Here is a 22467-nt window from a genome sequence, read left to right as displayed (position 1 = left end):
GTGTTGTTCAGAAATGTTAGGAGATGTGGCCCTCAAGTTTGATAATAGGGAATTGTGAAAGGCTTTAAATAAATGCTCTGCTACAGCAAGGCAGTGGGAGTATCGATTGACTTGGGGCTTAGAAGATTTCAAAACAGGATTGTAACATGATCAGATATGATTTTATAAAAACCATGTAGTGATCAGTGTGAAGAAAGGATTGGGATAGTGGATACTTAAGAGATAAAGACCCAAACTGAGGATGTGGAAATGAGAATAAAGAGGAATGGGAAGATATAAGAGACATTTTGTGGTCACAAAAAGGCATGGGAACCAGTGATTGGATATGAAGTTGAATTATTTTTAGTTTTTTAGAGACATGGTCTTACTCTGTGTCCCAGGCTGGAGTGCAGTGGCACAATCATAATTCATTGCAGCTTTGAACTCCTGGGCTCAAGGGATCCTCCCACCTCAGCCTCTGCAGTAGCCGAGACTACAGGCATGCACCATCATTTTTATTTTTGTTGAGAATGGAGGTCTTGCTGTGTAACCCAGGTTGGTCTTGAACTGCTGGCCTCAAGCAGCCCTCCCATCTAAGCCCCCAAAGTGCTGGGATTGTAGGTGTAAGCCACTGTGTGCAGCTGACACCGAGATTTCTAATATGAGTCCTAAGTAGATGAAACCACTGTTGTCTAAAGTAGCACACAATTGTAAAATCAGGCTTTGGTTGGAGAGTGGGGGAATATAAGATAATGAGAGTTTAATTCAAACAACATTAACTCTTAACTGAAAAGATAATTTTTTTACCCCCAAAGATGATATTTAGTTTTAGAAGATGATTTTTCTACAATAAAATGTACTTATACAGAAAACAGTTTTCTTGCACTCTTAAGTAAATCTTTGTAGCAGTTTAAATTTCATTGGGTAATTTTATATGTATTGAAAATTAGTTGTATATAAATAAAACTACAAAAAGAATGCTACTGTTAATTTCCCAGTTACTCTACTTGTTTATTAGAATTTTTTAGATCCCTTTTAGGGATGATTTATGAAATTTAGAGACACATAAACTTTAAAAAATTAGCATATTACAGATATCAAGTCTGTGAATTATAGAAAATTAGAAAATGCACACAAAAGACAATTGTATTCCCATAAACTAGGGGCAATACTGCAAAACCTTAGTACATATCCTTCCAGGATACTTCCTGTTTATATATTCAACATGAAATCTTACTGTATGTACTATTTCATTTTAGTCAATTTTCATCTCAGAATATTAGACTATATTAAGAATTTCCCAAAAAGTCTCATAGCTAATTTGCCAGACAAGTGTTCAGAGGACTTTGCATTGTCTCTATTTGCTGTAAGTCTCTTTTAATGGAGGGCAGTTTCTCTTTTTATTATTTTGATTTATTGAAGGGACCTACAGAATGTCTCACCTCCTACATTTGTTTAGTTACTTCCTTGTGTCATTGACCTTATCCTTTAACTCCAGTATTTCCTTTGAACCAGAAGTTAGATCTAGAACCTGGGGAATTCAAATTAAATGTTTTTGACTACAGTGCATCAGAGGTGAGACTTCCATATAATTGAACATCTAAACTGGAGTACTTTTGAGAAAAAGGGGGTATTGTTCATAATTACACCGGGACAACAGTGTAACAGGACTTTTCCAGGTAAACCAAGATAATATGATCACCCAAATAATTGGTGATGTTAGATATTTCAGGTTGTATCATATCAGAAGACACTTAATATCTAGTTAACTCACCATTAGTATTTTTTAGTGCTCATTGGATTTGAGTAACGACAGTCTCATTCCTCCATTATTCGGTTACATTTTCCCCTTGTGGCTCAAATAAAATCTATTGGGTGTGAGATTCTTAGGCATTATATGAATATCTATTTCTCATCAACTATTTGCACAACAGTTTTAGCAAACAATTGATAATCCTTGCCAGAATTAATAGTTCTTTTTTTGCATGTATGCTTGTTTTTCTTTTAACCTGTCACTGACTTGAAGCTCACAGAGTTAGTAATTCTAATAGGGTTTGCATAATAATGTTTTTGATTTTCTCTTTTACCTGTTGACATTCTTTTATGAAAATAGAGGTTTCATAAATAGGGCCTATTTTCATTACCTTGAAATACAGTTTCTATTAAAAAGGGAGTATAACTTGATTGTTTTGATTATTAATTTTTGAAGTAAGTTGCTCATAAACGTATTTTTAATGTTCAGGCTTTTGCAGCCCAGGAAGACTTGGAAAAGACCAAAGAAGAGTTAAAAACTGTGATGTCTGCCCCCCCTCCACCTCCACCACCACCAGTCATTCCTCCAACAGAAAACGAACATGATGAACACGATGAGAATAATGCTGAAGCTAGTGCTGAATTATCAAATGAAGGGGTAATGAACCATAGAAGCGAGGAAGAACGTGTAACCGAAACACAGAAAAATGAGCGTGTTAAGAAGCAACTTCAGGTATTTAAAATTTCCAGTTGTATGCGCATTTGAAATATAGTTTGCATTTTCCCCATCTTAGACAAACTTAGTTAAAAAGAATATAGAAGTTTTAATACTGGCTGCCCTTGTGATTGGTTTGTGGGTGTTTGGCCTATAGTCATGCTACTTCATTTCTTCCACTGAGTGAACCCATTAGCAAATACCTGTTAGCTTTGTATAATCAGACCTTAACTAGTGAGTTATTTAATTACAGCTTGACCCATTTTAAAAGGTAGAAAGTATTCTAATGTCATGTTGAAAAACATGTGAATTTAGTTTTTGATCAGTAATATGTACATTGAGGGCCAGGCGCAGTGGCTCACACCTGTAATCCCAGCACTCTGGGAGGCCGAGGCAGGTGGATTGCCTGAGGCCAGGAGTTCAAGACCAGCCTGGCCAACATGGTGAAACTCTGCCTCTACCAAAAATACAAAAATTAGCCGGGTATGGTGGTATGAGCCTGTAATCCCAGTTACTTGGGAGGCTGAGGTATTGCTTGAACCTGGGAGGTGGAGGTTGCAGTGAGCCGAGATCATGCCACTGCACTCCAGCCTGGACAATAGTAAGTGACTCTGTCTCAAAAAAATAAAATAAAATAAAATGTACATTGGAAAGAATGATAGTTAATATACTATGTTTAAGACATTGCATAATCTTAATTATTTGTTCAGATTTTATACTGGCAAAAGGTCAGTATATTACATGGACATAACTAGGTCAAAGTAGAGGATTTTAATATTATGAGCTTTCTTTTTTCCCAGTAAGTTATCTAATATTTTAATTGTTAAAATCTTTAAATATTAAAAGAAAATGAGGTGATAGTTACAATAAATATATTAAGACTTTTGGAGAAGGCTTCCCTTGAGGTATAGATTTTAAATCTCATAGTAATATTAGTCTGTAATGGCTACCTTGAACTTTTTAGCCATTTCAAGTATTAGATTAGAAAGTTAAGGAAATTTAGAATAATGTACAAAATACCATGGTTGATAAATGTGGAAAGGCCATGTGTATTCCTCCCTTACCACTGCCACCACTATTACTAAAACAAACTTATACCTAAAGAAAAAGGTTTCACAGTGGAAATGATTTGGTATATGTATTTTTGCATCTTAAAGCCATTTTCATAAATTTTTTTAAATCTAAGAAAAAAATAATAGTTGTACTTTTTATTTTTTAAATAGGCATTAAGTTCAGAATTAGCCCAAGCCAGAGATGAAACCAAGAAAACACAAAATGATGTTCTTCATGCTGAGAATGTTAAAGCAGGCCGTGATAAGTACAAGACTCTGCGACAGATTCGACAAGGCAATACAAAGCAGCGTATCGATGAGTTTGAAGCAATGTGAGAGCTGTTATTTTGCATATATGTTCTTCATAAGCTGAACCACCAACAGAGAAAAGCAGGCCTTTGCAGATATGATGGAATGCATCCCACCTTGCCAAAGCACTTACACCAGTTTGACTGTGCTAGCTAAAAGACAAATTTAAGGGGAGCTCTTCAACATTAAGGCAGTATGATATCATGCTTGGTTTTCTTTTTTCTTTTGGTCCAGGGAATGGAGAATGGTGTTCCATTGCCTCCTTTCACATTTTTTTTCTTTTTCTTTTTTTTTTCTGTTGAAGATTAACACTAATTATCACGTGTATGTGTGGTTTCAGTTCTGTGTACATTTTAAAGGATAATGGTGAACATTTTAATGGGTTTCCCTTGCCCTTTCCATATTTAACCTGTATTTCCACATTCTCTCTCACTCACATTTTCTCAGTGTGCCCTTCTCTTATCTGCCGTGTCCATAGCCATAATTCCACCATCATACAGATCAGGCAGTGTTTAAAATGATGGTAGGTAGCACAGTGGACAGTCTTTGATCATCATGTAGAATATGGCTATGAATCAGGAAAGAGATTAGAACATTTAATAATGTATGTACAGCTGGTGCTTAGTTTTTTTTTTAATCTAAATTTAATTACCTTATTGGATATTTGATATTTGGTTATTTAATCACAGTCATCTTTAACAGCTTACACTGATTGGTGTTTTATCTCCTGTAATCCTTTGATGGCTTTTTTTGCCTACCATTTCACAGAGGTTTAGACAGCAGTAGTAGCTCCCTAGGAGAGTTTACTGATGAAGCAGCCTCTGCAAGATTTTAAAAGTTTTGTTCTTTTATAGACTGATTTAGAAAAACAAATGATTAATAAAAAAAAGAAAATATGCATTTGTTGGTAACTAATGTTATTTTTTAAAACCTGGACCTTTCTGGAAGGGCAGCATATAAAAACAGTCCCGAGGAGGGGACAACAATACTACCTCACTACTACATCTGTGATGACTGGTTGTTCAAACACAATGGAGTGTGTAAGGTATATGTTTTATAATTCATAACCATAGCCTCAATCATCAAGAAATACTTTCAAAATTTCATTTTCCTTCAGAATATCTTAAGAGTGCTAAATTTTTAACTGCCTTTTTGTCGAGTCAAACTGTGGGATTCTGATTTGTATTAAAATTGTAAGCTCCTCACTGGTATACTATCATCCTGGAGGGGTGTTGTATGGCTGAGCAAGAGAGAGAGAGAATGAGAGAGAGACTGTGTGTGTGTGTGTGTACTCTGTGTGTGTATGAGAGAGAGAGAGAAATGCTAACCTTGTAGCATGTGAAGAATGTCTGTACCTTGATATGATAGTTACATAATCAGTATATTTGGTTTCTAGATCACTGTGCTTATTTTGTTTCAATCTCTGACTAAAAATACTTAAATTTGGTTTGTTAATTCTTATTTTAGAAATTATAATTTTAGTTTATATTAATTTCAGTTATAGCTTACTGAAGAAATCTTTCCAGTTAGAAGGAGGTTCTAATATTCACATGTTCTAATACTTTGTTTATTGTAAAACAGCTAAATTTGGAGATACGTAAAGCCTTGTTTTCTCTGTGTGGTTCAGCTACTTTCCATTTGGTATTACACAGTCAAATTTACATTTATCTATTAAAATTGCCATTTTATTAAACATTTTCATGCACAGTAGATTCAAGTTGTGTCTGAAAATATCTCTTGTGCTTTTTTGATTTTGCTGACTTTAAAAGGATTAATCTGGGCAGACATTATGAAAAAGAAAGGTTGCGTTTAATATATTTTTTGAACTTTGCAGGACAAAACATAGCTGGTTAACCTTGAAGTGACTGTTGTACCATGGTTGTGCACATGCTTCAGAATCCTATGGAAGAGAATATTCCTACTTGCAGTACATCAAAGGAATGGATGGTGGACCCTACTATTCATGTTTTGAGACATAAATGTTCACTTTAAAGCAATTGCATAATAGATAAAAACCTGAACTTTCATTGGATTTTTGTTAATTTTCCTCATTTTGAATTATGTGCACTACCATAGCTACATCAGTTTGATACAGTATTGAAAAATTATCAGTTATATTTTGCTGTTTATGATCTATTTGTAGATTAGGATTAAAATGGATTTAATCCATTTTTAAGGCTGTGTGAATTTTTCTAAACAAGAACCATTTGCAATATGGATTTCTTAGAGATTAAACCAATTATAACTTATTAGCAGTTGCGAGCACATGTTCATATAGTCAATGTAAAAATACACTAATGAGTATTTGGTAAATCCCAGTAGGCTTTTACCATTAGCATAATTTTGTGTTGTACAATTAAGTTACAATTACATCTCTAATTTTGGATAATATTCATTGGTTAACAATAAAGTGACAAAAGCTCATGCCTTCAAGGTCCACTGTTGTTATTTAACATGGATTTTTTGTACATTTCTTGAAAATTACAATCTTTATCACAGCCATGAATCACCACAACTTAAAAGTAAGAAGTAGATAGGAAATAATTTTAAATCCTCATAGATCTACTCTTTCCCCCAAATGATACCTCTTTGGTATGGAAGTAATAGTGATTAATTCTGTGGAAAAGTTAAATTATTAAATTAAATTGACTTTGTTGACAACAAAACGTAATTTAGGGTTTCCAGTCATTGCCTTTATTGTATAGTGGTTAGTTTCTTTTTCCTGAGGAAGATACGGTTTCTTGTCATTGATTCATCTCACTATTAACATTTCAACATTCTTTAAAGAACTGTATGCTAAGTATATTTATGTAAGTACATGTTCTTATTTTGAAGCTGTATTATAGAGCAGTTACTATAAATCTAGAAATTGATTGCCTTTTTCAAGTCTTCTTACTAATTTTTAACTTAAATAAGTGATAAATCTATAAAAATAGTAAAAGCTAGATTTTTTTGTTGATAGTAATATTTAACTGTCACTTTATTATTTTGTTCTGAAGGACACATAGTGATTTTTTTACTCTGATCCTGTCAGAAAATGGAATTTTAAATAATATTTTGCTTTATGTCTAATTAGAGTTTTAAGAACTGGAATGGCCCCTTATAAAGTTATGTTAGATTTTATTGGAAGTCACTCTTATCATTAGAAGTGTTTCAATATTATTGTGTGTTTTTTTTAAATCCCACTGTATTCTGTCCCAGTATTGATCACCGTGTTGATTATTAATGTTTTTAGAAATGAAAATAATTTTTTAAATTCACAGGCATCCCATTTTACATAGGCACAATAAAAACAATTAGTCTTAAAAGTTAAAGCTGGAAACTAAAGTCTAAGGGATTACTAACTTTAGCATTAACATACTGAACTAATGAGTAAACCAAAGCTTAGATACCATTAGTAAGAATAAGAGAAAACAGTTCAGTGTGGAGCTGTACTGTTAGGTTCCTCTCTTAAGTCTGTTCTAAATGAACAGAACTTTAGCATTTTCTTAGTTTGTACCACTTCCATTTTTTTAACCTATCAAATATTCTAATGTGGTCTGTCAGATGGAATGACAGTATTCTAGCTCATACAAAAGCTCTTTGGATTCTGCAAATGTGTTTGATAACTTTATGAAATATTCAGGCAGCCTGACCCCCCACAGTCTACGGTAGTAACTAGGAAAAGCTGGCTCACAATCATGTTCCATATGTTAACCATATGTTAAAGATTAACACATTCTTATCCTTAGCTTTTCCAGTTAAATAATTTTAACTCCCAATTTTTCCTTAGTAGACCTACTTCTTACTATGTCCATGTATCAAGATATAAGAACTACCATTTTCTCTGTGGAAAGATCATGGCTGTATGGTTCAGCTACTTTCCATTTGGGTAGTAGACACTCAGATTTACATTTATCTGTTAAAATTGCCATTTATTTCATCAATACTTTGACTTCCCTTAACCTCTGTGATACAAGAGTTTTCTGATTTGGGGTTATATGGACTACTTTAGGAGTTGAAGTATTTCCTACACAATTTTTACATGAAAGATCTTGACTAAGGTGATACCCCATGACACATCCTTTGCATTCAGGTTTATGTTTTGGCTGTGGAGATCCCTAACTACTTGATGGCTCCGGGTTCTTATTTAATGGTCGTCATTTAGCCAATGCATTTTTATTAAGAGCTGGCTATATTCAAGGACTTAGAAGCAAGATTAGGATGATTGTGACCCTTTGTTTTGACCTATATAGGGGACTTCAAATATTAACTTATCTTAGCCTTAGATCATTTGCATTTATCTATTACAATATCATTTCTTTTAAAATGGCAATGCCATATTGTTGATTCCTGTTATTTGTATGCCCAGATTCCTCCATGTTTGTAGCTAGCTAGTTGCTTCTATCAGTGCAACTTATTATTTTTACCACCCTATTCTAATTGTTCTTCACTTTTATTTAATCATTATTTTAAATATTTGGATTCATTTTTATATTTATGCATGCCATTTAGTTTGCTCCTAAAAATAGTGATACTGGTTTTAGTTTTTTACTTACTAAATCAGTATAGCCAAATGTCCATCTTCCTAGTGGTAATATGCGATCAGAATTTCTGAGATTATTTATGTGACTATTTTTGGAAAAGTTTCTTTTGATAAAACATGGATTTATTATATGAAATTCTTCTTGCACTGTATTACAATATATGCTATGATATCCCTTTTATTTTTTTCAACTTAAATATGATGTTTTATATTGTTTTAGACTTACGAATCATGTGTTTTTCAGAATCATAAAGGAATATCTATCTCCTCCCTCACTTTTATATATATTGAAAAGTCTATGAAATTCAAGTCTAGCATTTGAATTCTCTATGCTATCATTGCATTTACCTAATTATTTACTTTTAAATTTTAGCTATTTTCATAAAAACAGTTTTGAGATGAAGGAAACTTACACAATAAAAGGAAGATCAATAAGCAGGAAAATTAGTAACTGACAGGGAATATGAATGAATACTCAGTATACGTTTCTCAGGTATGCTTGTTTTCTGATAAATTACTTAATTTTCATTTCATAGGCCAAATTTTAAACACCAGTTAATAAAGTTATCCTAAAAGAGTCTCTAATTTGAAAAGTTTTTCTAACCTAGGAAGACTCATTTTAGACCCAACTGACCAGTCAAATATGAGTAATTTATAATATCTGTATTAAATATTGAGAAGATTAATAAAGTTAAAAGTTTTCAGTTGAATCTTTTTTATCATGGTAAAATATACATAAAATTGATCATTTTAACCATTTTTTAAGTGTACAGTTCAGTGCCATTAAGTACATTCACATTGTTGTGTAACCATCACCACCATCCATCTCCAGGATGTTCTCATCTTCCCGGACTGAAGCCTGTACCCATTAAATGGTAATGCCCCATTCCCCCTCCTCCCCAGTCCTTGGTGACCACTGTTCTACTTTCTGTCTCTATAAATTTGATGTTTCTAAGTACCTCATAAAAGTGAACTCATACAATATTTGTCCTTTCGTGTCTGGTTTATTTCACTTAGCATGTTTGCAAGGTTCATTTATTTTGTGGCATGTATCAGAATTTTATTCCTTTTTAAGGCTAAGCAATATTCCATTGTATGCATATACCATATTTTATCCATTTATCTGTTATTGATGGACACTTAAATTACCTCTATCATTTGACTACTCTGAATATTGCTGCTTTGAACATTGGTATACAAATATCTTAGAGTCCTTGCTTTCAGTTCTTTGGGGTACATACCCAGAAATGGAATTGTTTGGTCATATGTTAATTCTGTGTTTAATTTTTTTTTTTTTTTTTTTTTTGAGATGGAGTTTTGCTCTTGTTGCCCAGGCTGGAGTGCAGTGATGCGATTTTGGCTCACTGCAACCTGTGCCTCCTGGGTTCAAGCGATTGTCCTGCCTCAGCCTTCCGAGTAGCTAGGATTACAGGCATGCATCACCATGCCCTGCTAATTTTGTATTTTTTTCTTCTTCTTTTTTTTTTTTTAGTAGAGACAGGATTTCTCCATGTTGGTTAGTCTGGTCTTGAACTCCTAACCTCAGGTGATCTGCCCGCCTTGGCCTCCCAAAGTGCTGGGATTACAGGCGTCAGCCATCGCACCTGGCCCTGTGTTTAATATTTTGAGGAATTGTCGTAATATTTTCCACAGCAGCAGCACCATTTTATATTCACATAGCGGTGCACAAGGTTCTAATTTTGCCACATCCTCACTAACAATTGTTATTTTCTGGGTTTTTTGTTTGTTTGCTTATTTGCTTGCTTGCTTGATTTCGATGATAGCCATCCTAATGGTGAAGCAGTACCTCATTGTGGTTTTGACTTGCATTTTCCTTTGATACATTTCTCAAATCATAAAAGAAGTTAGACTTTTTTCATGTGTTTATTGGCCATTTATATATCATTTTTGGAGAAATGTCTATTCAAGTTCTGCCCATTTTAAAAATTGTTTATTTTTCTGTTGTAGGAATTCTTTATATTTGGGATTCAAAATGTTAATCCATTATCCCAGATTTGGAATATTCCTTTTCGGATATGAGTTCCAAATCTTTTTTCCCATTGTGAATTGCCTTTTCGCCCTTGATATAGTGTAGTTTTCTTTGATGCACAAAAGTTTTTAATTTTGATGAAGTCCAATTTTGTTGTTGTTGCCTGTGCTTTTGGTGTTTGTGTTTTTTTGAAGAGGAAAAATACTTTTTAATGAAGAAGGTGTTACAAAAAGGCACGGCAGAAGAGAGAATACGTATATGGTTAGTCTCTAGACTGTAGAAATGAAAGTAAATAGATAGAAAATGTGAGCCAGTGTGCATTGACTGTAGGATGATAAAGCTGGAGTGGGTTGGGCCCAGGAATTTATGGAGCCCTGAATCCTATGTTTAGATGGTTTAATTTGATTTGAGGACAACTGGTAGCTTTGGGAAGGCACAGCTACAGAAGGGAACAATAACTAAACCTTGCTTGAAAAAGAAAACTCATGTTGTGATGTAAAGTATACTAGAAAGTGCAGAGGAGATAGCATAATAGAAGAGCTATGTCTACTGTAGTTAGCCTAAGAAAGGCCGTGGCCATGGAATGAATTTAAAGGAAATTCTGATAAAGGAAATGTCTAAGTGTAATTTGCTCTCATGTTTGCTATATTGTTCATGTTTGTGGTAATGTATTTTCTTCTGAACTTATTTTCCAGCCGACCTCTTTTGAGACACTTAAAACCTCAGTTTCTTTTCTTTTATCCATGACTTTTTGGGAATGGGTTCTTTAGTGGCACAATAGAAGTAGAAATTAAAGACATGCAAGAACAAATGGATTTGGTTCTGGGTTCTAATTCCAAGTCTTATGCTCTCGTACTCTAGCTTTTATAACTGATTTTATAGTTCTGAATCAGATTGTCCTTTTTCAGAGCATTCTCTGGATTCAGATTATGGACACTTCCATTCTAGATCCATTATCTTCACAAAAATGTATGCCTAACCGAGGCTTAATATCTGTGTATGTTTGAATTATTAATACTGGTTTATAGTTGAAAACTATTAACCTCAGAATAATGCTTATAACAATAGTTTATCAGACTTCTTTTTGCTCTCCAATGACTGTCATAATGTACTGGCTTTTAGAAGAAATTCGAAGGGTTTTGTTTTTTTTTTTTTAATATATATATAAACAGTTTGGGGTTAGAAAAATAACTCTTTCAGCTCATTATGACAGGATTATGTTCACCAAAACATAACTCAGAGATTATCTCAGAATATACAGGCACAGTTATTTCCTGGCTGTGACAACTCTAAACAACTCACTTTGGAAATTTCTTTAGATTTCTTTCTTTTCTTTTTTTTTTTTTTTGAGATAGAGTTTCACTCTTGTTGCCCAGGCTGGAGTGCAATGGCGCTATCTCGGCTCACCACAACCTCGGCCTCCTGGGTTCAAGCAATTCTCATGCCTGGCTGATTTTTCTATTAGTAGAGATGGGGTTTCTCCATTCTCCATGTTGGTCAGGCTGGTCTCAAATTCCTGACCTCAGGTGATCTGCCCACCTCGGCCTCCGAAAGTGCTGGGATTACAGGCGTGAGCCACTGCTCCCAGCCTAGATTTTTTAAAAGTTGAAAACTGTAGTTGATTATGCTCATCAATTTAGCTTTTGCTAGAGGTATGAGTTCATTCATCTGCTTATACCCAAATGACATCTTAGATTTTTTTTTCTTTCTTACTTTTGATTGTTTCTCTCAGACAATTCCTAATACAATCTAGTTCTCAATTTTTAGGCCATAAAGGTTTTCAAATACAGGTAGATAAAATATTTTGATAGAATCTAAGTTACAGGTAGATGGTTTCTTCTCAGGAACTTTATTTTATTTATTTTTTTGAGACAGAGTCTTTCTCTGTTGCCCAGACTGGAGTGCAGTGGTGCGATTTTGGTGCACTGCAACTTTCACCTCTCGGTTCAAGCGATTCTCCTGCCTTAGCTTCTCAAGTAGCTGGGACTAAGGGTGTGTGCCACCATGCCTGGCTAATTTTTTTGTTTTTTATTATTATTATTTTTTGAGATGGAGTCTCGCTCTGTCGCCCAGGCTGGAGTGCAGTGGCGCAATCTCGGCTCACTGCAAGCTCTGCCTCCCGGGTTCACGCCATTCTTCTGCCTCAGCCTCCTGAGCAGCTGGGACCACAGGCGCCCACCACCACGCCTGGCTAATTTTTTGTATTTTTAGTAGAGACGGGGTTTCACCATGCTGGCCAGGCTGGTTTTGACCTCCTGACCTCAAGTGATTGGTCCCCCTCGGCCTCTCAAAGTTCTGGGATTACAGGTGTGAGCCACCGTGCCCAGCCTAAAATTTGTGTATTTTTAAAGCATTTGCTGTTGAAGGACATATAATCGTTCATTGTATGTAAAAGTAAATAATAGTTTACTTTTTAATTCCATTAATATTTGCAAATGTACTTGATAGTAGCTCACTTGGGTTTCTTAAAACCTTTAGGTTGGTTAAACTGCTTGTCATTTTTCAAGAAATATTAACATCTTTTAAAAGTAGTCATTTTTGTTGATAGGTACAATATAAATCCCTGTCCACTCATTCATTCATTCATTCATTCATTTATTTATTTGAGTCGGGAGTCTGGCTCTGTCGCCTAGGCTGGATGGAGTGCAATGGCGCGATCTCGGCTCACTGCAACCTCCACCTCCCGGGTTCACGCCATTCTCATGCCTCAGCCTCCCAAGTAGCTGGGACTACAGGCGTCCGCCACCATGCCTGGCTAAGTTTTTGTATTTTTAGTAGAGACGAGGTTTTACCGTGTTAGCCGGGATGGTCTCGATTTCCTGACCTCGTGATCCACCTGCCTTGGCCTCCCAAAGTGCTGGGATTACAGGTGTGAGCCACCATGCCCGGTCCATTTAGTAATTTATATGCATTCTTAAAATAAGCTGAGATAATACTTCCATTTTGTAAAATGTTCGTACCAGACAATATAAGACCTGGAATTAGAATCCAGAACCTAATCCTCTGGATATAGTTTAATGTACTTTTAAGGATATTTAAAATGAATTTGGGGGGCATAAGCTGTATAAAAGGCTTTGTATGAAATGTATCCATTGGAAAAGTAGTTTTGCATCTTTACAGGAGGTTAAGGTATGTAAATTTTTGGAATGTTTTCAAGCATTGGGAAGACTGCGAGTAAGTATGTCTTCTAGATAACTAGTGAGATGTATACAGATAGGAAAATGTTGTCTGCCACCTCTTATTTTTCAACCATTATGCTTTAGCTCTTAAAAATTAGATATTTAAAATATTTTTGGTTTAATAGTACTATGAAAGGAATGCTGAATTAGAAAAGAAGGCATGATGTTTATTCCCTTTTCCATGAAATAAGACATATATAGACATAATATACATTTGCATTCAGAATCATTCAATCAGTGATTTTCAGAGCAATTGCTGTTTGTGCACTGTTGGAATTATGGGAGACAGATGAATAGATGAGACTTTGCAACTCTGCCAAGAAAATTGTAGTTAATCGGGGAGTTGAGTCCTGGACTCAAATTGAGGTATAGAAAGTATGGTAGTTAAGTGCCAGAAGAAAAACTGAGATAAAATGTGCAGGAGATACAGAAATGAGAGGCCACTTAGTTCAACTTTAGGTCACTTTGATTCAGTGTTTATTCATGTGATATTTCTTGATGAAGCTAAGGAAATGTTCTTTGATTTTAGAGCTTAGGTTTTAGATATTGTTCTTGTGCCTATAAACTTTGATCTTCGTGTGTGTGTGTGTGTGTGTGTGTGTGTGTTTTGGAGACAGGGTCTTGCTCTGTTGTGTGTGTGTGTGTGTGTGTGTGTGTGTTTTGGAGACAGGGTCTTGCTCTGTTGCCCAGGCTGGAGAACAGTGGTGCACTCTTGGCTCACTGCAGCTTCCACCTCCTGGGTTCAAGCGATCCTTCTGCCTCAGCCACCTGAATAGCTGGGAGCACAGGCATGTGCCACCACACCTGGCTAATTTTTGTATTTTTAGTAGAGATGGGGTTTCACCATGTTGGCCAGCCTGGTCTCAAACTTCTGGCCTCAAGTGATCTGCCCACCTCAGCCTCCCAAAGTGCTGGGATTACAGGCATGAGCTACCACACCCAGCCTGATCTTAGTTCTTAAATGATTTTCTTGCACCACAAGTATTTTGGGGGGGTACAGCCTAGGATTTGTCTCAAAAGTGCTAATGATAGTCATGTTAATAACACAGAAGAAACATCAGTCTTAGTAATTTGTGATTTCCCTCTCCCCAGTCCTTTTCCCCAAGAGTCACATTACGTTCTTCATTTGTGTACCAGAGAGATTCAGAAGGGCTTAGCCTGTAATGGTCACCATCTTGCCATTGCTGTTTTAGCCAGTCGCTGCCACTGAGGTCTGATCCTGACACCTGTCTCTGCATGGTTTTTCTAGGCATGCTTAGAAACTGTCAGGAGTCAAAATATGGACTCTGTAGCCTATGGTTATCCCCAAATTAGGAGTATAGGGATCCTGTACCAAATTTTCCTGCTTTTTCAACAGACGTTTTTTTTTTTTTTTTTTTTTTTTTACAGAGGCTGTTTAGATCCAGGTTTTATCAGTTCACAGCACATTAGATACATAGTCTGACAGGCATTAAGAGAATCTCTGGGGCCAGGCGCGGTGGCTCACGCCTGTAATCCCAGCACTTTGGGAGGCCACGGTGGGTGGATCACCTGAGGTCAGGAGTTCGAGACCAGCCTGGCCAACATGGTGGAACCCTACTCTACTAAAAATACAAAAATTAGCCAAATGTGGTGGCGGCTGCTTATAATCCCAGCTACTCAGGAGGCTGAGGCAGGAGAATCGCTTGAACCCAGGAGGTGGAGGTTGCAGTGAGCCGAGTGCAGTTTGGGTGACAAGAGCAAAACTCTGTCTCAAAAAAAATAAGAGAAATCTTTGGGATAGCTGTGAGGCACCATGATGTTGAGGTAATTGCATGGGTTTTAGATTCCCACCTCGGGTTTGCATCTTGGCCTGGCCACTTCTGAGACCTTGGGAATCCACTTGGCCATTTGAGCCTGAGTTGTCTCATCAAACAGAAGTAACACTATTAATCTTGTGAGTGTTGATTGTAATAATAAACATGAAATACTTTGTTTACAGCCTTGGCATATTGGAAATGTTAATAAATAGTAACTTCTGTCATTTTAGTTTTCATCCTTTAGTATTATGAATATTCATATTTGTAGCCAAGTCCTTTGGGTTCCATTTTTTAATATGTTTTGTTTACCTTTTAAGGATTCTAGTTATGATTCTCTTAGAAGGTATCATTCCCCATGTTTGTTGAGTGTGTGCCAGGCCTATACAAAGCATATGGAGATAAGAAAGACATGCTCCTAAGCAGTAAATAGTTTATGGTTTTCTCCCGGTACACAAAATACATAATTTATATGTGTTTGTGTGTTATGAATAAGTGAGGTTCCTTCCTCAACCCCTTCATATTATAGTGTGCCAAGTCTCAGTCCTTCTGTCTACATTTGGATCTCTTAGTGACCTTATCCAGTGTCATTGCTTTAAATACCACCTGTAGACTGAAAAACTTAAATCTCTAACCAAATTCTCCCCTGAACTTCAGATGTATATATCTAACTCTCTACATAACATTTCTAGTTTGATATCTAATAAGCATCTCAAACTTATGTTAAACTCAAGATCTTCCCTCCTTAAACTTGCTCCTGCCTCAGTCTTCCCCTTCTCAGTTGATGAATGGTAAGTCCCTTCTTCCAGCTAATTAGGCAAAACCTTGACCACATCTATGACTCTCTCATAATCTCCATCCAGTCCAATCATAATTCTGTTGGCCCAGCATTCAAGATATATAATGTATCCAGAATGTGACCACCTCATCCTCCACAGCCATCAGTGTTCTACCCACAGGATTGCCTGGATGATTGCAAAAGACTTCCATTCTGTTTTCTTGATTTCCTGTTTGCCATTTTACAGTCTTTTAAGATCTTACAACAGGTAAGTCAGACCATGTCACTTGTGCTCAAAATCCTTCGGAGGTTTCCCATCTCTGAGTAAAAGCCATGTTCTTTTCAGCGGTCATTTGCAGCCTAATCTATTCTGGTCCCTGCCAAAGCTCTTGGGCCTCCTCTGCTGATTTCCTCTTCTCTTGTTAAATTGAAGTCACACTGGCTTCCTTGTTATTCTTTAAAGCAGCCAGCTGGTCCAACTCCTCTTACTCAGCTTGGAAGACACTTTCCCAGATATTGTTATGATTCACTCCCTTGCCACCTCCAGGAATTTGCTTAAATGCCACCTCAATGAGGCCGCCTTTTACAACCCTATTTAAAATTGTACCTTCCTCAAGTATCTGGTACCCATTTCTTGCCTTTATTTTTCTCTGTAGCACTTACCATCTAGCATACTATATATTTACCTATTTGTATTGTATCTATCTCACCCCACTAGAATGTAAGCTCCATGAGGGCAGGAATTTTACTGTTGTGTACACTGGTATATGCCCAGGGCCTACAGCAGTGCCTGGAATGCCATAGATGCTCCTATTTAACAAACGAATGGATAGATGAGCTCTGAGAGCTCAGAAGGAAGGCACCTGATCTTACTGCAGAGCTCCAGGGAAGGCTTCCTGTGGGAGATGATCCCTAAGCCAAGTCTTTCAGGACGAGTTACTCTTAATCGAGGAGGCAAAGATAGGAAAGTTTCTGGAAAGAAGGAACTGCATATGCAAATATATCGAGTCACAGAAGGATGTGGAGTGTGTGCTGGGACTGCCCATTTGTATTGAAAACGTAAAGTTTGGGATTCAGAAGGTAGTACCGTGAAATACTAGAAAATCATGAGGGAGGGCAGGTTTGGGTGTGCCTGTGACATTTCTTTTTGGACAGTTTGAGTTTGGAATGCTGATGGAATTTCAGATGAAATTTCCCAAGGGGAAAGTGTAAGGAAAGAATTGGTGGGTTTAGTATAGGACCTTGGAGAGTGCCAACATGAAGTACTGCCAAAGCAAGAGAGGACCCCACAGATGTGTAGGACAGAAAGGTGACTGCATGTGACCACCAGTGCCACATGGGGGAAAAAAATCTATTACGATGTTTAAAATGTAAACTGGTTTCAGCAACAAGAACATCATTGAAAAGAGCAATTTCTTTGAGTTAAGAGTAGTTGTCACTTAACTGTGTGTCTTCTGCAAAGTGTTTTCCCCAAATCTACACATAATTCTTATGCTCCAAGAATAACAAGAACAAGAAAATGCTGTCTCTAACAGTGTCCTCTGTCAGCTCCATATGTCTAAATCTGACACGTTGGCATGAGCCCCACTCCATACCCCTGCTCAAGTCAGTGAGATTATGCCTAGTAAAGTGAAAATCTGTTCCCGTATTTGCCATCTATAGTAAATAGGCTCCACGAAGCACTTGAGTGATGTCATCCATTCAAATAATGTTATTCATTCATTAAACATTTATTAGATGCCTCAAGTTAGGCTCTGAGGATTCATAAATAATTTAATACATCATCATAAATAATTTAAAACATCATCTAGAGGAAGAAACAGAAGAGTTAAGAAATAATTATGACAATGAGACGAGTAACAAGAGGCACTCAGAGCTAGGTGGTGACCAACCTCTTGCTAACAGTGACAAGGTTATAGAGGTTATTGTAATTGTTAGCAGTCGCCTCAGGAACAAGTACCATCTCCCTACCCCTTGCCTTTAGGGCCGAGGGCGTATCTCAGTGGATGTTCAGTTCAGTAGTGGTCTTGATGCTGATTCACAGAGGAGTTTCAGAATCTATCATGCTTTAGGATTAATTTCCAGCACTAGAGCCAACAGTATCCTCCGCTGTATGAGTAGAGGGTGAGGAGGTCTGGTAGCATGCCTTGGGCTGTCGGTTAGGAAAGTCTGTTTATATCTTGCGCTGCTCTCCTCAGGAGAGGTTAAGATGTACTTTGTGTACGTTCTGGAGCTGCTAAGGACTTTTGGTGGGAGGAGTCCTTCCATTTATTCATCCAAATCTGTTAGCGCTTGACAGGCGCTGTGTACTAGTCATTCAGAATATCATAGTAGCCAAGTCCCTGCCCTAATGAACTGACTTCCAGTAGGAAAACACAAACATTGGAAAACAGAATAATGAATACAAATTGTATTACTACGTTGAATCATGTGTAGTTACTGATATTTAACCATCCCTGACCTATAAAAACAGCAATTTTATATCCACTTACAACTATGAAATAAACAAGGGACTGAGTTAGAAGAAAATGTAATCAAGGACAGGAGGTAAGAAAAAGTCTCTGAGGAAGTGGCATGTAAGTTGCTACCTGAAGGAGGAAAAGGCTAGCTCCTCTTGTTCCTCTGTTTAAATCAAGATGGTAGATGCAAATGCCAGACAGATGAAAAGAGTGCACTGGGCCTGATGGGGACTGTGTCTCGTCAGGAGTCTCGTGCTCTGTCCGAAGAGTGAGGAAGAGGGAGGGCATCGGCTCTTTACATATGGGGTAGGTAGGCCCTGTGTTGCTATACCTTGTGATCTTCCAAGATAAGCTAGAAAATGGCTTTTAGAGGAAAAGCATTCAAATATACTATATTTGAGTTGAAATGTAATTTTTATGTGAAGGCTTTCAGATTATACATGTCAGCTATTTCAGTGCAGTGGTTTACACCTGTAATCCCAGCAATTTGGGAGGCTGAGGTGGGAAGATTGCTTGAGTCCAGGAGCTCAAGACCAGCCTGGGCAACATAGCAAGATCTCAACTCTACAAAAATTAAAAATAAAATTAGGGCCCAGTGTGGTGGCTCACACTTGTGATCCCAGCACTTTGGGAGGCTGAGGTGAGAGGATCACTTGACGCCAGGAATGTGAGACCAGTCTGGGCGACATAGTGAGACCTCCTCTCTATTTAAAAAAAAAAAAAGAAGAAAAGAAATTGGTGTGGTAGCGCACCTGTAGTCTCAGCTACTTGGGAGGCTGAGGTGGGAGGATCACTTGAGCCCAGGAGGTTGAGGCTGCAGTAAGCTGTGTTTGCACCATTGCACTCCAGCCTGAGCAACAGAGCAAGACCCTGTTTCAAAAAAAAAAAAATTAGAAAAAGTTTGGCAAGCCAAACTAGATACACCTGCTTGCCAGAAGTAGCCCACTGGACACCAATTTACAGCCTTGCTTTAAAATTCCAGGTAGAAGGAACAACATATGCAAATACTTTGAGGCAAGAAAGAGCTTCACTTGTTCATGGAAAAGACAGAAAGGCGGTATGTCCAGAGCCAGGTGACCCCGGAGGAGAGTGATGTGTGAGAGGAAGTTGAGGAACAGCCAGATCACAGGAGCTTCCTAAGCCATGGTGAGAAGCCTACAAGATCTAGGCCAATGTCCACTGAGCAGTTTGGCCCTGTAGGACAAAAACATTGCTACCAGAAGCGAGCTAAGCAAAGGTAAATTCAAGAGAAGTTTGAGGAACAGAGGTGCAGGGATGGAAGTGTGAGTGTAGTTTGTGTTCTTCTCAACAAACTGTACCCTGGGGCTAAATGGCTGCATCTGCCTGAGCAAGGGGCACTATTCCCTTATCCACACAAAGACATCATAAAGGCTGCAGGTGTCCTTGAAGGTATTCCATTTTACAGCTAGGTAACCTGCCGAAGGACAACCACAGTGGCAAACTCCGCATTTGGATTTTGGTTTTCTTAGAAGCGAAAGCCCTTATCTGTTTTATTACAAAATGTGACCTTTCCAGTTTAAAGCCAACTGAGACATGTTTACTTGCTCTTGGAAGGATTATTTTGTCTGCATAACTCACAGTGAATGTATCGATTGATTTATAGGCCAAAGAAGACTGCTTTAAATCTTAAGTTCGACTTGAATACAGAGTGGTAGTGACCTGATCAAACCCACCAGATTGAAGACCAACCTCCTTGAACCACTGCATGTGGGCTTGTAACTCTAGTCTGTCCAGTTTATTGCTCCTGTTTTCAAGATGAGGTCAATATAGCTTAAAGATTTAAAGTTGAAATATATGATTTACTCTTGTAGGGGAGGGAAAGCATTATTATTATTTTATTTATTTATTTATTTATTTATTTTTTGAGATGGAGTCTCGCTCTGTTGCCCAGGCTGGAGTTCAGTGGCACGATCTCAGCTCACTGCAACCTCCGCCTCCCGGGTTCATGCCATTCTCCTGCCTCAGCCTCCTGAGTAGCTGGGACTACAGGCGCCCACCCATCACGCCCGGCCAATGTTTTGTATTTTTTAAGTAGAGGCAGGGTTTCACCATGTTAGCCAGGATTGTCTCGATCTCCTGACCTCGTGATCTGCCCACCTCGGCCTTCCAAAGTGCTGGGATTACAGGCATAAGCCACTGCACCCGGCCGAAAGCATTATATATATATATATATATTTTTGTTAGGTCTCCTAAATGTTTTTTTAATTTTTTTTTATTATACTTTAAGTTTTAGGGTACAAGTGCACATTGTGCAGGTTAGTTACATATGTATACATGTGCCATGCTGGTGTGCTGCACCCACTAACTTGTCATCTAGCATTAGGTATATCTCCCGATGCTATCCCTCCCCCCTCCCCCCACCCCACAATAGTCCCCAGAGTGTGATATTCCCCTTCCTGTGTCCATGTGATCTCATTGTTCAATTCCCACCTATGAGTGAGAATATGCGGTGTTTGGTTTTTTGTTCTTGCGATAGTTTACTGAGAATGATGATTTCCAATTTCATCCATGTCCCTACAAAGGACATGAACTCATCATTTTTTATGGCTGCATAGTATTCCATGGTGTATATGTGCCACATTTTCTTAATCCAGTCTATCATTTTTGGACATTTGGGTTGGTTCCAAGTCTTTGCTATTGTGAATAATGCTGCAGTAAACATACGTGTGCATGTGTCTTTATAGCAGCATGATTTATAGTCCTTTGGGTATATACCCAGTAATGGGATGGCTGGGTCAAATGGTATTTCCAATTCTAGATCCCTGAGGAATCACCACACTGACTTCCACAATGGTTGAACTAGTTTACAGTCCCACCAACAGTGTAAAAGTGTTCCTATTTCTCCACATCCTCTCCAGCACCTGTTGTTTCCTGACTTTTTAATGATTGCCATTCTAACTGGTGTGAGATGGTATCTCATTGTGGTTTTGATTTGCATTTCTGTGATGGCCAGTGATGATGAGCATTTTTTCATGTGTTTTTTGGCTGCATAAATGTCTTCTTTTGAGAAGTGTCTGTTCATATCCTTCTCCCACTTTTTGATGGGGTTGTTTGTTTTTTTCTTGTAAATTTGTTTGAGTTCATTGTAGATTCTGGATATTAGCCCTTTGTCAGATGAGTAGGTTGTGAAAATTTTCTCCCATTTTGTAGGTTGCCTGTTCACTCTGATGGTAGTTTCTTTTGCTGTGCAGAAGCTCTTTAGTTTAATTAGATCCCATTTGTCAATTTTGTCTTTTGTTGCCATTGCTTTTGGTGTTTTAGACATGAAGTCCTTGCCCATGCCTATGTCCTGAATGGTAATGCCTAGGTTTTCTTCTAGAGTTTTTATGGTTTTAGGTCTAACGTTTAAATCTTTAATCCATCTTGAATTGATTTTTGTATAAGGTGTAAGGAAGGGATCCAGTTTCAGCTTTCTACATATGGCTAGCCAGTTTTCCCAGCACCATTTATTAAATAGGGAATCCTTTCCCCATTGCTTGTTTTTCTCAGGTTTGTCAAAGATCAGATAGTTGTAGATATGCGGCGTTATTTCTGAGGGCTCTGTTCTCTTCCATTGATCTATGTCTCTGTTTTGGTACCAGTATCATGCTGTTTTGGTTACTGTGGCCTTGTAGTATAGTTTGAAGTCAGGTAGTGTGATGCCTCCAGCTTTGTTCTTTTGGCTTAGGATTGACTTGGCGATGCGGGCTCTTTTTTGGTTCCATATGAACTTTAAAGTAGTTTTTTCCAATTCTGTGAAGAAAGTCATTGGTAGCTTGATGGGGATGGCATTGAATCTGTAAATTACCTTGGGCAGTATGGCCATTTTCACGATATTGATTCTTCCTACCCATGAGCATGGAATGTTCTTCCATTTGTTTGTATCCTCTTTTATTTCCTTGAGCAGTGGTTTGTAGTTCTCCTTGAAGAGGTCCTTCACATCCCTTGTAAGTT

At 37.5% G+C, this 22467-nt stretch overlaps 1 protein-coding gene across 5 annotated transcripts in view; it reads left to right on the top strand.

The window, feature by feature from the left end:
- RDX (radixin) overlaps nt 1-22467 on the top strand; it is a 109331-nt gene that overhangs the window by 43591 nt on the left and 43273 nt on the right. For 3 of the 5 annotated variants that reach the window (XR_008620258.2, XM_034933638.3, XM_034933637.3), the window contains exons 12-13: nt 2222-2464; nt 3670-3830. Coding sequence is in view for 4 of the 5 variants with exons in the window: in XM_034933638.3 (XP_034789529.1) it covers nt 2222-2464; nt 3670-3830 (404 nt within the window). In the remaining variant the exon portion in view is untranslated. Of the gene's footprint in view, nt 1-2221; nt 2465-3669; nt 6232-8705; nt 9317-22467 lie in introns of those variants that run through there. The other 2 variants (XM_034933636.3, XM_034933639.3) reach the window with 2 other exon arrangements.

This window comes from Pan paniscus, chromosome 9 (genome assembly GCF_029289425.2).
Source record: "Pan paniscus chromosome 9, NHGRI_mPanPan1-v2.0_pri, whole genome shotgun sequence".
NCBI classification, from domain to species: Eukaryota; Metazoa; Chordata; class Mammalia; order Primates; family Hominidae; genus Pan; species Pan paniscus.
The sequence above is the reverse complement of the archived record's forward strand: the minus strand, read 5'-3'. Positions and strand labels throughout refer to the sequence as shown.